Here is an 18,538-nt window from a genome sequence, read left to right as displayed (position 1 = left end):
GATTGGTCTATTTGAAAAGTGACGCGAGAGTTACCGTCAAAAAATACAACTGATGGGTATTCGTGTATTACACCGCAACCACGTTTTACCGCAGCTGGTGTGGCGGTGCTGTTGCACCGAAGGAAAATCCTTCACGCACTCAAAAGATTTCTATTCTAAATCCAGTTCTAAGAGCAACCGTAACGGTCGTTGTCATTTGCGCGACTATTTTAACAGCGCACAGCGCTCTCATTTTAGTTTAGTCACTCTTCTCCACACCGGTCGCTGCTATCGTGGTTATCAATTTACTCGCACCTTTGTCCGTACCTTTCTCCCGCGCTGCTAAATTTGGTAGCGCGCTTCTCACCGAGAAGCCGACTGCTATTTTAGTTACTCGTATGGCAACCCCCGATACGGTAGCTCCGCTATGATGAGGGCTGCTAAAATGAGTTTAGCAGCGTACCGTTACGGTTGCTCTAAACAGATTAAAAGTTACGCGAAATCCTGGGTATCAATCAGTTTAACAAGTGTAAAATAATGTTGTTTTTTTTTTTTAGTCATTTTAACGCATTTGGGTCATTCGTGACTTGTCTGGGGGTGAGATTTGAACTCGTGACTTTGGCGTGAGAGATATGGATGATAACCAATACGCCGGGGTCGCCCCCGTAAAATATAGTCGCGCTTGTGTTAAATTCTCATTTGGCGACGGTCGCAACGGGCAATGGTTATGGTTATGGTAGTCAGTAAGGCCCATGAATGGTTTTGTAACATCGATCAACTTTATGTGGAATATATCGCGAATTGGTTGCCTGTAAATTAATAATTATCAGTTCGCGATATATTCCACGTAAAGTTGAGCGATAATACAAAACGATTAATGGACCTTACTGACTACCATAACCATAATGATTAATGTTCTCAAACCATAAGTAAAAACGTTCTAATATAGTTGTCTTTCCGAAAATGTATGGAGAAAACAAGAATTTGAAATGGTAATGGTTCTTAACGACTCATTATTTGTAAGGTCCGCTTCCTACACACAAAAAACAAAAATGGTATCTATAAAAATGTTACCAATTCAAATTAAAAGTTTCTCGAATTTGGTAGTTTCAACTACGAAAATATTCCAAGTGAATTTATTTTCTATGATTTGAAAGTTTTTATTTGGCATCGACACGTAATTTTAAAAGTTCACATTTTTAAAACAAAAATTGTACAAATGTCAAAATTAATGGGATTTCGGATGGACCAGGAGAAAGAAACGTGAACTACTTTTTAGGTTACAAATAACAACGTGTGTATTCTGCGAGAAAAGTGTTTGGAATGAGAAAAGCAAAAGTAAACAAAGTGACGTTTTTCCTCTACGCAGTGCCGTAGTTTGGTGGGGGCAAACCGAGCAGTGGTTGCCATCCCAACAAAAATGACCTCCTGAAAAGCTCATTGTCATTGTCCAAAAATCTAATAGGGCATATAAGGTAAGATACTAGACCGCAGAAAATCAATTGTGCATCGTACACTTCCGAAATTCCAAACCGGAGGAACCGATTCCGGTACCGGAGGCAGTGAAAAAGATTGAGTTTTTCGCAGAATGTAAGATTGCTACTACTGTCTACATATTTCGAGGATGATTTTGAAAATAAAATTGATAATTTTTCAGATCGAAAGCATCTTGGGACGTTGGAGCACACAGCCGAGACGTTTTTGGTGGCTATCAATAGGGATTAGAGACTCCGTTCTTTCCTACTGGTAAAATTCAGACGCCCGATCGCCCGATCCATACCCGGCTTGGTGCTTATTGTCGGCCAGCAACGAAAGCAAGATGCACTTTCGTTCGACCAAGTCCGCTGCACGTTGGAACCCCGTATTTAGGAGGAAACCTTCATTATCCGCCGAAGACTAATATCTGTTCCGATACTGAGTTAGATTTTTTCCAAACAACATTCAACAAAATGTTAATTAAACATAAAATTATGTATATTAAGAATTTACTTACATAAAAATAAATATTTATTATTTTCTGCATGCATCATAAAAGCAATTAATTTAAAAATAATTTGTAATTGAGATGAAAACTTATACAAATTGCGAAGAAATACCCGTGTTTTGAAGCAACACTTTTCCAACGTCAATCTAAAAGGATTAGGTTTTCAGTTTGACAGTTCTACAATTCGATTTGAAAGTTTCAACTTTTAAAATTAATAATATGTTAAACTTTTGATTTGACAGTTGGCTGACTTTCGTGTTGAAAGTTAAGTACTTTCTACCAAAAAGAACCAATGCAAACTTTTATTTCTACCAACGGTTTTTTTAATATTATGAATGATAATTTTTTGTGTGTAAAAACCATAATACATAAGGTTAAAACGTTATCACACAAACGTTCATGTAAGGTTCCAAAACCATTTCAGTTAAAGTTTAGGAGGGATTATAAACAATTTATAACCATTATCGGTAAGGTCAAGTGATGGTTTGCGTTTATGCGGGACGTCCCGAGCGAAGGCAGAACGCGCCTACAGAAGCGATATTCCATATGCGAAATGAAGCAAGATATTTTACACATAGATTTTCTCGAGAACAAGGATACTGCAACGATCTATTATTCTCAAGCGATGGTCTTTAATAAAAATAAAAAAACAAAAATACCAATCACTCAACCACAGACAAACAGACATAACACTCGCAAGTTGTTCATCGAACAAGCATTTAACGGACAATTTAAAAGTATTGTAGTTGGTAGTACCGACAATCAATACAAAACTAACGATTTTAAATTGGCTCACCACTTTAGTAGCCTATTGGTCCCAAGCAAACGATTAAAGTACCCTATTCTAGTTGAAATTCTATTACTACACTATGTTTGTTTTGATTCGCTATGAAAGTTTGACAGATAACATCAGGGGTGTGTGGATTCATGCAGAACATGCAGGGGTGAGTGAAATAGCTTGGGAGTGCTTGGGACCGTTGTTCTGGTACTAAGTGAGCCAAAAATAATAATGATTTTCTTCGGGACCCAGTGGTCTTAGAGTTACCTCTATCACGCAGAAAAATTTATTGTTGAAACGAAAATATTTTAGGTAAATTTAAACGTAAACTCAGTTTGTTCTGGCCACAAAAATAAAAAAGGTTTATTTCAAACGTATTCCATGTTTGAAGTCATGTGACATTAATGTTCCAAATAAAAATAATGTAACGTTTATTTTAAAAATATTCGTGTTGAAAATAAACGTGAATATTTTTGTTTGATTTGAAAACTATGCGAACAAAAATAAATATTTTTATTTTGAACATGCTTCAAATGTTTGAAAGATACATACTTAATTTTAAATTATATTAGCATTCGAATGTAGGATAAAGCAAAAAAAAAATGGATTGCAATGAGACGAAAAAACGATCTGCAGACAGGGCATCTAAACTCCTGCTCTTTTTCGGGTGCGATTAAGGGTGGCCTGTGGATGTTGGAGTCCTGGTCCGAGATGCGGGGACCCGTCGGGATGAGTGTCTGGAGATTCCAGTTCAGTAAAACCAGTGAAACTTTGTGATATTAGCGTCACTTTGTCGTTTCTAACGCTGGTCCTCTTTCTACGTTCGGTGTTGGAGGATCCGGAAAAGATTCAAAATCCATTTCGGATTTTCGTTTTTCTTGTGAAGTTGTGAAGGAGGATGATACAGGGATCGGCATCAGAAACGACAGAGTGACGTCGATACTCTGGGGTTCCTCCGGTTTTATCGAGCTTGAACTTTGTTCAGACACTTACCTAGGTGGGTTTCCGGATCCATGATTTTGGTTTTGTTGCGGGCCATTTTCATAGTTGATTGGTAAAGCTGGGGCAATTTTTTTTCCGAATGTAAACAAGAAGGAAAAAAGACAGGGCACGCTAAAAATCGTTTACCCAAATCTTATATTGTTGAAATAAACATGCTTCTGACTTTAATTCAAACATATATATTTTTGTTGCAAATATGTTTTTAATTTATTTTGAATTATTCGTATGTTTATAGAATGAACATTTATAGTTTTGATTTAAATGAACAAAATTCGGTTCCGTGTATATATAAGTTAAAGGAGCTGGACCGGATACTCGCGGTTGTCTCGAGGTTAGTGGAGATTTACAATTTTTTTTGGATGGGAAAAGGGAGAGGGAGGTTTGAAATGTGGTTTTCGATACAAATATTTAATTAAAATAATAATTAATTAAAAATATTTAATAATTTAATTTCTATTCATCTTGAAAACAAACATTAAAAAAAACTACACGCACAATACACAAACTAAACACAAGGTTAATAAAACTTACAATCTAAGGTTAGTATTCTTAAAGTAAACATATATGAGTTTCATAAACTCCAGATCACGTCTAGCCAAAATATCCCGAACTGGAACATTAGGTTGTCTACCTCGAGCCCGAAGGGAATCGCACAGCTCAGATCTGACTCCACGATGCTCAGCACAAGACCAAAGGATGTGATCGGCGTCTTGGTAACCTTGTCCACATTCACAGAGATTGCTGTCTCCCAGCCCAACACGGAACAAGTGAGCGTTTAACGAATAGTGATTGGACATGAGGCGAGACATCATACGAATGAAGTCTCGACCCACATCCAACCCCTTGAACCAAGGACTCTTCGACACCTTAGGGATGATCGAATATAGCCATCGTCCCAAACTCCCTTCACTCCACTTATTCTGCCAGCTGACGAGTGACTGTTGACGATAAATGAAGAAAAATTCGTTGTAGGCGATTTGTCGATCGTAAATATCGCCTTCCATAGCGCCCACCTTAGCAAGTGAGTCCGCCATCTCATTGCCCGGAATCGAGCAATGAGATGGGACCCATACAAAGGTGATGACAAAAGATCTTAAAGATAAAGCACTTAAAAGCTCTCGTATTTTCATGAGAAAATACGAGGAGTGCTTTACCGGCCTCATGGATCGAATAGCCTCGACAGAACTGAGACTATCCGTAAAAATAAAATAGTGATCTGGTGCAAGTGAGGCGATCATTTCTAGCGTATAGTGTATTGCCGCCAGTTCAGCAACAAATACGGAACAAGGAGCTTGAAGCATTCGAGAGGCACTATGAAATTCGTTAAAAATACCAAAACCAGCGGACGACTCTATTAGTGATCCATCTGTGAAGAACGATCTTGCGGAATCAACTTGGCCAAACTTTGCAGCGTAAATTGACGGAACAATCATGGAACGATGATGTTCTGGGATCCCACGAATCTCCCGCGTCATAGATAAATCAAAACTAACTGAATTGCCGAAGTCAGAGAAGCATACACGATGAGGATTATGCTGTGAAGGGCTGACATCCTGTGTTATGTACACGTAGTACAATGTCATAAAACGAGTTTGGGGGTTTAGCTCAAGAAGCTTCTCAAAGTTTGCAATCACCAGTGGGTTCATAATTTCACAACGGGTGAGGAGCCTGAGGGATAATTCCGAAAACCGATCAGATAGTGGCAACATGCCCGCTAACACTTCGAGACTCATCGTATGAGTCGAGTGCATGCATCGTAACGCGATACGAAGACAGCGATACTGGATCCGTTCCAGTTTGATGATGTGCGTTTTAGCCGCCGACTGGAAGCAAAAACTACCGTACTCTAAAACCGATAAAATCGTTGTCCGGTACAACGTCAGAAGATCTTGTGGATGGGCTCCCCACCACGTTCCGGTAATTGTTCGAAGAAAATTGATCCTTTGTTGGCATTTTCGTCTCAGATACTCAATGTGGGATCTCCAGGTGCATTTGGAATCGAACCAGACCCCAAGATATTTGAAAGACATGGAATGAGTGATCGGCCTACCCAAAAGTTGAAGCTTCGGTTGTGCTGGGCTATGCTTCCTAGAAAAAACGACCAACTCAGTTTTCTCCGTGGAGAATTCGATACCTAGCTGAATAGCCCAAGTAGACAAATTGTCTAAGGTATCCTGTAAGGGTCCTTGCAGGTCGGCCTCTCTGGGCCCTGTCATAGACACCACTCCGTCATCTGCAAGTTGTCTCAGCGTGCAGTTGTCACTTAGACAATTGTCAATTTCTCTGACGTAGAAATTATACAAAAGGGGGCTTAAACATGAGCCCTGGGGGAGGCCCATGTAACTAAATCGAGAAGCTGTAGAGTTTCCATGAGAAAAGCTCATATGTTTCTCTGACAGCAAATTGTACAAAAAGTTATTAATTAATGGAGAAAGGCCACATGCGTGGAATTTGTCTGAAAGGACCTCAACCGATACTGAATCAAAAGCCCCCTTAATATCCAAGAACACAGAAGCCATTTGCTCTTTTTTAGCAAAAGCCAACTGAATTTCGGTGGAAAGCAACGCGAGACAGTCGTTCGTTCCCTTGCCCCTACGGAAACCAAATTGAGTATCTGAGAGTAGGTGGTTCGTCTCAACCCATTTGTCCAAGCGAAAAAGGATCATTTTCTCCAACAATTTTCGAATGCACGATAACATCGCGATGGGACGATACGAGTTATGATCTGAAGCCGGTTTTCCAGGCTTTTTAATGGCTATAACTCTCACTTGCCTCCAATCATCCGGAACAATATTGAGCTCTAGGAACTGACAAAACAAGTTCAACATGCGCCTCTTAGCGACGTCTGGGAGGTTCTTCAACAAGTTAAACTTGATTCTATCAGCCCCCGGAGCCGAATTGCCACACGAAAGGAGCGCGAGTGAGAGCTCCAGCATTGAAAAAGGCTGGCTGATCTCGTCTACCGAATTCGTCGTTTCGCGAGGAATCATCCGTGCCGGCACGGAATCAGGACATACTTTTCGTGCGAACTTAAGAATCCAACGATCTGAGTACTCCTCGCTCTCGTTGTTTGAAGACCGGTTACGCATCCTTCGCGCCGCATTCCACAGCGTATTCATCGACGTTTCGCGCGATAATCCGTCCACGAATTGCCGCCAGTATCCGCGTTTCTTGGCTTTGATGAGGCTTTTGAGTTCGCGTTCAAGAGTCGAGTACGCTTTGAAATACACGGGTGTTCCACGTTTCCGGAAAAGCTTAAACGCGTCGGACTTTTTACGATAAACCTCTGTGCATTGGTGGTCCCACCAAGGGGAAGGAGGTTTCCTACGCAAAGACGTTCCAGGAACCGACCGAGTTTGAGCTCGAAGCGCGCTGTCCAAGATCAGATTGGAGCGGAAGTTATATTCCTCCAACGGTGGAAGCCCTTCTACCGACGACACGGCTTCCTCTATCGCGGTCTTGAACGTTGTCCAATCGATATTACGGGTGAGGTCGTACGCGACGTTAACGGATTCCGACGGATTGAACCCACTGGCAATCGAAATTTTGATCGGCAAGTGATCACTACCGTGGGGATCTTGGATCACATTCCACGTGCAATCCAACGATAATGAGTTAGAGCAAAGTGTGAGGTCTAATTTACTTCCATTCGAGGATGGTCCAGCCAAACGTGTTACTTCTCCATTGTTAAGAATTGTCATATTGAAGTTATCACAGAGGTCATATATAAAAGTAGAACGGTTGTCATCATACAGTTCCCCCCAGCCTGTACCGTGGGAATTAAAATCTCCCATAATCAACCGTGGAGCAGGAAGTACTGAACATATATCTGAAAGTTGTTTTCGATTAACAACGGCTCTAGGAGGAATATAAACAGAAGCAATACAAAGGCTCTTACCTTTAAAAATAGCCTGACATGCGATAACTTCAATACCTGGAAATTGTGGAAGATTCACTCTATAGAAGGAATGGCACTTTTTGATCCCCAAAAGTACCCCTCCTCCACGCGAATCCTCACGATCCAGTCGAATAATGTTAAAATCATAAAAAGGAAGATCAATATCTGAAGAGAGCCAAGTTTCACAAAGAGCAAATGCATCACAATCATTATTGTGAACTAAAAACTTAAAAGAGTCTAATTTAGGAATAAGACTTCGACAATTCCACTGTAGAATAGTGATCAAATCCCCGACCTCGTTTGGAAAATTATCCATCGAAGGAAATGATTGCTGCAAGGAGAGGCCATTTCAATGTCAATTGCTTTAAGAGGGTCTTCACAGTAGGAAGCATTGCCAGAACAATGCTTTTCAGAGGATCAGAAATATTCAGATACTTGAGGATATCGTCCACAATTTTATCAAATGAGAACAACCCAGATGAAGAAGGGGCTTCTGTTCTTAAAAATGGGACATCAGGGGTTTTGGATGTCCCCGAGAGAGGTGGAAAATCCTGGGTATAGTCAGTTCTTCTGAATCCAGGAGGAGTAGAAACTTCCTTTTTTCCACCACTCCTTGATTTGGGCAAGCTGATTTGAGGTTCTTCATTCTCAACTTTCCGCGAACGGATGCGTTTTCGTTTCTGTGCTGAAAAAAGGAAAGAAGTTCCCTCCTCAGCCAAGTCAGAGTCAGTCTCGTCATCTGACAAAAGAGAAAAGGGATTTTTGTCGTTGGTCGATGGCGTGGCCGTCTTAAGCATTTCTGCAAAAGACTGCCGGGAACGTTCCTTAAGTGAGCGTTGTAATTTCTCCCCGCGTTGTTTGTACACCGGGCATGACGAGATACCATGAGGAGTTCCCTTACAGTACACGCATTTTGGTGCAGTGACTGTGCAGGCGCTATCCTCGTGCTTCTCCCCGCATTTGGAACAGCGTGCCTTGCTGCCACAGTGGGACGCCGTGTGTCCCAACTGCTTACAGTTTTGGCAGTTCATGACCCGGGGAACGAACAAGCGCACAGGTAGTCGAAGTTTTCCCAGCTCGATGTAGTGAGGAAGGGCTGAACCAGAAAAGGTCACATGGAACGAGTCTGTGGGGGTAAAACTCTTTTTACCCTCGCTGACAGATACTGAGCCCAGTTTTTGGACATCCAGTATCTTCACCGGGGGAAGCAAACGGTTCTTGAAACGGCCAACCGCCTGCTTCTCCAAGATCTCGGGGGTCAGACTCGCTTCGGTGACCACACCTTCGATCTCCACATCACGAGCTGGGATGTAAACTCTATACTCGAGCGTGAAGAGCTGGGAGGCAGCAATCTCGTTAGCCTGCTTCAGGTTAGAGACGGAGACACGAAGTTTATTGTGCCTAACCTTCGTGATTTCAGTCACGGCCGAGTATCGCTTCGTCAGATCATTCGTAATTTGCATTACATTCAAAGGTTTGTTTCTGGGCTGAAAGTAGACAACCCATGGGCCAGTCGAGTCATCTGGATAGGCTCGCGATCGGGGGTTTATCTGAGCCTGTCCTTTGCCAGACTGAGACGATGAACCAGGGATGACATCATCTTTCTTCTGAGATGACGTACGTTTTCGACCCTTCTTGCCATCGCGTGGCAAAGTGGTGTCATCTTCCGACAAAACGTCCATTTCGTCTTGCGACAAAATGTCCATTTTGCCGTACTAGTGGGAGCGAAAAACGCTCTACCACTGAAACGATAATCACTCGGACACAATACACAAAAAAAAAACTACAAACACAGAACACAAACTTAAAATTTAACAGATGGGCGAAAGAGAGAAACAAGAACAAAAACTTATCTGATACTCCTATACTACTACCACCGAGCGTTTAAACAGTAGCAGCGGAGCGACGCGCAGCGTGGATGATCTTCGATCAGCGTGTGCGGGCGGTCTTCGTTGGTGTGTGCTTGTATGAGGGTTGGCACTCAGCTGAACACACGATGATAGATGAGCGGTGTAAATGCGGAGGCAGATGCTGACACTCGATGACGATGATCCGTGTGCAGGTATGCGTTACCACGCACCGATGGTGCGCAAAATGGTTGGCGAATTGGCAATCGCCAAAACAATTTTCCTTCCGATGATGCCGAAAACACACTTTCTTCTCAGAAAAAACTCACTTTTAGTTAATTGTTTAACTGAGAACTATGTCAGGAAACACTAAGCGAGAAAAACTGATAATTTAAATCAAGTGAATATCGAGAAAACTTCCAAAATAGCGGAGCGCGAACTAAGTCGACCGTACTTCTTGCTAGGACGCAGTGGAGTGAAACAGTTATAATTGTAATTGTATTAATATAAAACACTAAACGCACGACACCAACGCGAAATAATAGCAACAACAAAATAAATACGAACTTAAAAACGAAATTTTAGTATACACTGACCGAATTCTACTCCGATAATCAGATTTAGTATAATTTTGACGAAAATTTTAATAGTAACAATAAATAAATTTCGATTAACCATAAAATGCATAAAATTTAATCTTTACTCGTTTTGTAATATTTTTGAGTGTACTTTGTAGTCATTATTGGGTATTTTGCGGTTACCGTGTAGTGAGCCAATTTAAAATCGATAGTTTCGTATTGCATGATTGTTGGTTCAATCATATCGAATGATTAACAATAAATACTCTCTTTTTATATCCCGTTCACATTACAGCCTATATCACGTAATATAGGCTGTCTTGCAATGAGCACTCATACATAGGATTTCCAGTGAAAACTAGATGTATGAGTGCTCATTACAAGACAGCATATATCACGTGATATACGCTGTAATGTGAACGGGGTATTAAAAAATAATCATCTGATATTAAACTCAGTTTACCCATTTTTGGAAAGGTGCAGTTTTGACCGATCTGGGTGGATTGTACCCAAATTTGGGTAGTTTTGAAATAGCGTGCACTCTGTCAGAGAAGTTGACGTGTCTTGATAAGATCATTCATTCTTCTCCGGATTTTGTTCTGCACGGTTGTTCCGAAAAAATACCGGTATATTTTACAGTGAAAAATCAATCCTTGGAGTATAATTAAACGATTTTCTCGTGCGTACCTCCGCAGAGATATCGTCCATAAAAATGGTGACCCGAAAGCTGTGGCTCCCGTTTGCGGTGCTTGCATTTGGCTTCCTCCACGAAACAATCAGCGTCGATCGGAACAACTTCAAATCCTGTGAACAAAGCAGTTTCTGTCGGTAAGTGTCTGGTTCTGTGGAATTCGTATTATCCTCATTAGACATATTTTTTTCTCGCAGTCGCCTACGTTTGTCAGAACCAGAAACGAGCAAATTTGAGGTCCTTCAGGAAACGCTGCAAACGTACAAGCAGTATATCTTATTGGATCTGCAACATTCAGAAACAAAGCATCTGTACGTGCTTAAGCTGGGAGCAGTGAAGGGTGGAATTTTCCACTTCCAAATAGACGAGAAAAGTCCGTTGAGTGAGAGATATCGCGTCGTTGATGCTTTGGTCAAGGAGCCAGAGTATGTTGGAGTCAAGGTTGAAAGTAGTTCGGCTTCCACAGTCGTTGTTTCCACGGAAGCAGGAACGAATAAAGCAGTGATCCAGGTGGCTCCTTTCAAGATTGATTTCTATAACGGAGAGAGGGTTGTGGTTTCGGCCAATTCGATGGGATTGATGCGATTCGAGCATTTGAGACGAAAGGAAGTGGCACCAGCTGCCCCAGTCGAGAACGAGCAAGAGGATCAGGAAAATGAAGTTCAAGTGGTATGTTCATATTATCATTTCAAGACCAACAATTGAAATGGCCTTAACTCCATTTTGTAAACAAACCTTGTAAGGCCATTTTCTCGCGAACCTAAACCACAATCGGGTAGATGAGAATTTCCCCTACCTGTTCATTATGTTGGTTTGCCTTTGCGGACTTCGGTTCACGAGAAAATGGCCTTACAAGGTTTGTTTACAAAATGTAGTTGAGGCCTTTTCAATTGCTGGTCTTGATTTGTTCTTACCTTACCATGCATATCTTACTTTGTTATAATTGAACGTTAATTATTACCCTTTTTTTTACTGTTCCCTATTTTCTTTATTTCTACTCGCAGAAAGAAGATCCTGGTGCGTGGGAAGAAAACTTCAAAAGCCACCATGATGCCAAGCCGAAGGGACCAGAAGCACTATCTATGGACTTTAGTTTCCCTCAAGGGAAGGTGTTGTTTGGAATTCCGGAACATGCTGATTCATTTGTTCTGAAGCATACTGTTGGCGGAAAGAGTGATCCTTACCGTTTGTACAACCTGGACGTCTTCGAATACGAGTTGGACAATGGGATGGCCCTTTATGGATCGGTTCCAGTTATTTACGGTGCAGGTCCAAGCGCTACCGCTGGAGTATACTGGCAGAATGCGGCTGAAACTTGGGTTGACATTTTCTCTCCCGAGCAAGAGAAGAACGTTATGTCTTCGATAGTCAACTTTGTTTCTAGATCTAACCAAGAAGACACTCCAGCGGCTAATTTCATTTCCGAGAGTGGTATTATTGATGTCTTTGTTCTTGTGGGTCCTCAACCACTGGATGCCTTCCGCCAATACACCGATCTCACCGGAAAAGCTCCTCTCCCACAATTGTTTGCAATTGCGTATCACCAATGCCGTTGGAATTATAATGACGAACAAGATGTGACTACAGTCTCGGCAAAGTTTGACGAACACGATATTCCGATGGACACTATGTGGTTGGATATTGAGTACACGGATAGCAAGAAATACTTCACCTGGGACCATCACAAGTTCCCGCATCCACTGGAAATGATTCGCAATTTGACAGAACGCGGTCGTCATTTGACGATCATCATCGATCCTCACATCAAGCGCGATGGAGGATATTTCTTCCACAATGATTGTACCGATCGTGGTTACTATGTGAAAAATAAGGACGGAAATGACTATGAAGGATGGTGCTGGCCCGGAGCAGCAAGCTATGCCGATTTCTTCAATCCTGTAGTTCGGAAATATTACGGTGATCAGTATCTGTTGGAAAATTTCAAGGAATCTACGGCGGAGGTGGGAATTTGGAACGACATGAACGAACCTTCCGTATTCAATGGGCCAGAAGTGACCATGTTGAAGGACAATATTCACCACGGCGGATGGGAACATCGTGACGTGCATAATTTGTATGGCCATATGCACATTATGGCAACCTACGAAGGACTGATTCAACGAGGTGAAGGTTAGTTACAAACAAATTTAAAAATATCCCTATAGTGAGATATGATTAGGGTTACCATATCAAAAACATGAAAAGGAGGACATTTCATTTGAAGTTTGGAGCTTAAGGAGGACAATGATTCCTTTTTTTAACATTAAAGAAGGACAATGAGTTTTTATCAAACATTTTAATAATATGTGCGCTATCACAAAATTCATGATTTGCAAAGGTTCAATTGATATTGTTTATAGCTTGTAGTCGTTAATTCAATTCATCTTCTCGTTATACTTCTGAAAAATGCATAAAACTAGCCTTTATAATCAATTTTTGATTCTTGGAAATGATCTAGTCCAGCTGATTTGCATGAAAACTACGGCTTTACAGCCTTAAAACCATGCCAACTTTTATCATGTTCAAAAATCAGGATACATGTCATCGCTGATTGAAACCAACGTGGATCATCTAATAGCGAATTCGTTTATTATTCAGTTCCAACCTGGATCGGGTATCAAGATTGGGTCTGCTTGTTTTCTAGCAAACGTCAGTTTTATCGTTTGTTTTTAAAACCTGGCACGGGTCGAGGTTCGCACTGACAAAAAGTTCGGGTTCGCACCAACCAGTTCCAACCCCGATAATAAACGAATTCGCTATAAGCAAGCTGTTAATTTTACCATTGATTCAGCATTGGACTCTATAGTCCGTACCGGTAGTGAGAATTTTGACAATTCTACGAATAGCAACCTTTCTCCCGCGCTGCTAAATTTGGTAACGCGCTTCTCACCGAGAAGCCGGCTGCTATTTTAGTTACTCGTATGGCAACCCCCGATACGGTAGCTGCGCTATGATGAGGGCTGCAAAAATGAGTTTAGCAGCGTACCGTTACGGTTGCTCTAACCAACGCAAACAAACACCATCATCAGGTAGGACTAGCTGGTGTTGTTAGTTTCTTTGAGTGAGCTAGCAGTTGCAACAAATAGTCGATTGAAGTGATTGTTTACAAAATCAGATACGTCGATTTGAATAGTTATGCTTGAAATAACTAAAATCCCATAGAACCAGACTGTCGAAATCGAACACATGTTGGATTAAATCTGTGTAGTTGTGTTCCGTTCGGTGGATTTCAACTTAAATTTGACAGATAGATAGACAGAGAGATTTTCGAACATTATGATTTATTTTCGAAATGTCAATTTTAAGCAAAAATTCAAAAACATTGTGTTCCATTTGATGAATTTTCACGGAAACTTCGAAAATAAATTAAAATGTTCGAAAATCCCTCTGTTGTTGATCGTTCGATTTTCGAGAAATTGTTTGTTAAAATTGATTCCTGGTCTGTCTGAAGTAAGTCTGGTAGAATAGCAGGTTTATTTAAAAATTTACCAACTGTCATATTTAAGTGTAAATTCATCAAATGGACCGCAGCCTAAATGTAAGGGGGTTGACAGCTGTAGTATACTCCTAGTTCCGCCTTTGAATGGCGTTTGCTAGATTAGATGAGGTTGCGACATAATTAAACAAATAAACTCTGGAAAAATAACGCTATTTGAAAACAATTTTATGAATATGTTACTGGAAGAATTGTAAGGATTAAAAAGTAGGACATTTTTGGGCAAAAGGAGGATGTAGAAAAAATATTGAAAAAGAATGACATGTCCTTCTTTAGGATACCATATGGTAACCCTAGATATGATAGTGTTTCAAGTCCGTTAAATTTCTACATGGACCAAACGATAAATCCTCAAAGATCCAGCGTATTTTTTTCTAATTCAATATTAATGTTCTCCTCATATCAAGTCAAATATATACAAGCATTTTTTTTATTATGAGCCGAATAGTTGCTTAATATTATAAAATTTTACCTACGGGAAGTTTATGGAGGAAAATGATCAAAATATATAATATTTGGGGTGGCCAGTTGACTGGAAAATTTTCGTAGAACTCTTGAAATTCCGTAGCTCATCAACCAAGTATAGTAGAAACAAATGTTAAGTTATTTGAAACCAGGGCTGCTTCCACTCACTTGCTATAAAAACATATTTTTCGGAATTATAAAATCATTCAGGGTTGCTTCCACTAACTTGTTGTAAAACATATTTTTAGGAATTATGCAATCATTAGATGATATAATGATATGCTGTACTTGTAAGTAACGAGACGAGGGTTTAAAGTATGTGTTTTACTCATAAAACCTGCCAATTTTGCTTTCAGAGCGTCACAATAAGCTATCCTATGATTCATGAGCGTTCACTCAGAGTGAGCACTCACGAGTTGTAAATTTGCTGATTGTGACGCACTGAAAGCAATATTAACAGATTTTATGTGTCAAACACATACTTCACGTCCTCATCTTGTAACTTACACGTACTAATTATCACTATACCATCTCAGTAACCCTGACATCATTAGATGTTTTTAAGATATTATTTGCTTGTAAATTAAAAGAAGAGGTTGTAAAGTATGTGTTTAATACATGAAGCCTGTCAATTTCGCTTTCAGAGTATCACAATCAGCTCAGAGTGAGCGCTCGCGAGTCGTGAAATCGCTGATTGTGACTATCCAAAAGCGAATTTGGTAGGTTTTATATGTCAAACACTTGCCTTTCAACCTCTTCTTGTATCTAACAAGTACAAAATATCATTATAACATCTAATGATTCCAAAATTGCGAAAATCATTTTTTTATAGCAAACGAGTGGAACCAAGCCTGCTTGAAACATCATCAGAAAGGGCTTCTTTTCAAATCATAAAAATATAAAGTGACCGAAAAATCGGCCGATAGGCTTTTGTGTGGTTCGACCTTTAACCATTTCGGGATTCTGTGATTCGGGCTCTTTCGTAGTAATCCCGTTATATGTGGCCATGATTTATTCGGGATTTAAAAATTTTTTTATTCAATTTTGGATATGCAGATGTGGGAACACCATTTGAAGAAATGGAGCAGTTGGATTTTCGGATGACATGATTTATGTGCTATTATTGCAATTTAGTGTTTCGTCTTACAAATCACGCTGTGATTGAGCTATGTGTTTCTTCCACCGTGTATTTTTAATGTGGAGCTATCCATAAACTACGTAGATAGTTCCGTTTTTGTTTTGTGTGAACGCAGTTGAGGATTGAAATGCCTCAAAAATTTATTACGTAGTTTATGCACAGCCTCTTTGCTCTTAAGTTTCAACACAATGATACTATGAAACTATCGTAATGAATATACTAGTAAAAATCCATTTCTAGGCACCCTTCGTCCGTTCATTTTGACCCGATCGCACTTCGCTGGCAGTCAGCGATTCGCAGCCGTCTGGACTGGCGACAACATGGCCGAGTGGGGTCACCTGCAAGCCTCGATCAAGATGTGCCTCTCGCTTTCGGTTGCCGGTATTAGTTTCTGTGGGGCAGACGTCGGTGGATTTTTCGGTAATCCTGATCCTGAACTATTCTATCGTTGGTATCAAACTGGAGCCTTCCAACCATTCTTCCGTTCACATGCTCACATCGATACTAAGCGTCGCGAACCATGGTTGTACCCAGAGGATGTTAAGCTGATTATCCGAGATGCCATTCGGAAACGCTACCGTCTGCTTCCTCTGTGGTATACAATGTTCTACGAACACGAACGCTCTGGACTACCGATTATGCGTCCAATGTTGGCCCATTACCCGGCTGATTTGAAATGCTACGAACTGGATAGTCAATTCATGCTTTCGGATAAATTACTTGTTGCTCCAGTACTCAAAGCAGGCCAAACGAAGATCGATGTATATTTCCCTGCCAAGGAGAATGGAGAGGCTGATCTCTGGTATGATATGGACAACCACCGCAAATACTCGTCGGTTGGATATGATTCGATTTCGGTAGATACCTACAAGGTGCCTGTATTCCAACGTGGTGGTACTGTGGTTCCTCGCAAAGATCGTATTCGACGATCAGCCACTCTCATGAAGGATGATCCCTTCACATTGGTCGTTGCAATGGATAAGAACACCTTGGCCAAGGGAACCCTGTATATTGACGATGAAACCAGCTTCGATTATCGTTCCGGCAAATACCTGTACCTCGAAGTTGAATTTAAGGACAATGTCCTCAGCAGCAAGTAAGTTATTATCATCTCTTAAACTACTAAGTTTGTTTGTAATCTAACACTTTTCGTTTTTTGTATCTTCACCAGAAAAATTGACTCCACTGCTACCTACTCGACCAAGAGTTGGTTAGAGCGGGTGATTCTAGTTGGCTTGACCAAAACTCCAAAATCTGCAACACTTCACCTGTCCAATGGCGAATCCTCAACGCTGGATGTATACACCGAAGCCGGTGCTATTGTTGTCCGTAAACCGGGCGTTTCGATGCTCGACAATTGGTCGATCAAGTTGAACTATTAAAAGGTTCTTTTCATGGCTCATTTTTTTTAACATAATTACGATGAGAATTACTATCGTCTATTGACTGATCTTCTCATCAAGAAAACAGAGTGTGTTTTAATTTGTAAAGAAAGTGAATGAGATGGTTTGCGCAAAAAAAAAGTTTTATTTTTATTTGGCCACATGATCATAATGCGTTTATAACTACCTAGTAGATCATTTAGTGTACCATCAACGAAAAGATCATTCGTAATTGTAGACAAATTTAGGAGAAGAAAAAAAAACACTTCATTGAAAGCATGTAACTTGCAAAGTAAAGCATTAGAATAATAATAGTGTTGTAAAACCGAAAATAATACCTTCTTTCAGAAAGAAAATCTTTTTAGTCTCATATCTTTTACTAGCCAACGGAGCTAATCACCCATATTGTCGTTTTCGTATTTGTCATACAAAAAAAAAAAGCTTTTGGACCATAAATTTCGAACGAGGATATGGAATGCCTTGTTCAGGCAGGTTCAAACTAAAGCTATAATTACATGGTGTACTACCCTACCATTGGTTACTTTTTCACCTTGCCGAACGTAAAAGGGCGTTACTACGGAAGATCGAATCAATAAAGGACGAAATACACGAAAGCCCGAATCACATAAGGCTGAACCACAAATGGCTGAAAAAATTCGGCCAAGTGCACCGGAGTAAGCGAGCGTACCCACTAGGCCGCTCTGTCGATTTTTTGGCCTATTATGTTATTTTTATAGAAAACAACACTAATAACCATTTAGGCTGTATAAACTAATATTGAGCAAAAGTAAAAGTTAAAACATTTTTTTTAGAAATTGGTTGGACATTCATAGTTGTTTTATGCTCACATAAATATACTTTCTTAGATCTAAGCCTAAATTCTGAGTTTTTTTCAAAATACATCTCAACCCTCATAAGATGTTAAGACTCATAAACGTAGGAAAAGTTGCGTCCATTTAATTTCGTTTCGGCTATTCATGTCAACAAGTGGTTCAGTGGGCGAAAACCAACAAGAAGGTCGACAATCGTTGTTTTTATTCACATCGTCGTGATTTTGCGCTGTGAAATTTGATGATTTTTTATCACACGGGTTATCGTTCTTCGTTTTTCCCGTTCTGTAGACTTGCAAAATTTTCCGGTTGTTAGTGGAAAGTGCAGTTCGTTGCGATAATCGTCTATTTGGAGCATATTCCGTGTTGTGAAAACAGTAAAAAAGTTATCTAATCGGTCATCTCGTAGTGTTTACTGTTGTGTTATTGTCTGGGGGGGGGGGGATGTGCTGTCAAATCAGCCTACTGAT

The 18,538-nt window shown here is 40.4% G+C and overlaps 1 protein-coding gene across 2 annotated transcripts in view; it reads left to right on the top strand.

The window, feature by feature from the left end:
- The window catches only part of GCS2alpha (glucosidase 2 subunit alpha), a 153,924-nt gene extending 136,684 nt beyond the window's left edge, over positions 1 to 17,240 (top strand). Inside the window, exons 2-6 of one of the 2 annotated variants that reach the window (XM_065238214.1) lie at positions 10,778 to 10,894; positions 10,955 to 11,426; positions 11,762 to 12,887; positions 16,097 to 16,952; positions 17,028 to 17,240. In XM_065238214.1, coding sequence (XP_065094286.1) covers positions 10,779 to 10,894; positions 10,955 to 11,426; positions 11,762 to 12,887; positions 16,097 to 16,952; positions 17,028 to 17,238 — 2,781 coding nt within the window. In that variant the 5' untranslated portion in view covers position 10,778 and the 3' untranslated portion in view covers positions 17,239 to 17,240. Of the gene's footprint in view, positions 1 to 10,669; positions 10,895 to 10,954; positions 11,427 to 11,761; positions 12,888 to 16,096; positions 16,953 to 17,027 lie in introns of those variants that run through there. The other variant, XM_065238213.1, reaches the window with a different exon arrangement.
- The last annotated feature ends 1,298 nt before the right edge of the window (positions 17,241 to 18,538 follow it).

Source organism: Ochlerotatus camptorhynchus, unplaced genomic scaffold (assembly GCF_037179485.1).
Source record: "Ochlerotatus camptorhynchus isolate MF236.1 unplaced genomic scaffold, CSIRO-AGI_Acam_v1.1 ptg000738l, whole genome shotgun sequence".
Taxonomy (NCBI): Eukaryota; Metazoa; Arthropoda; class Insecta; order Diptera; family Culicidae; genus Ochlerotatus; species Ochlerotatus camptorhynchus.
Note: the sequence above shows the minus strand (reverse complement) of the source record. Positions and strands in the feature narration are given on the sequence as shown.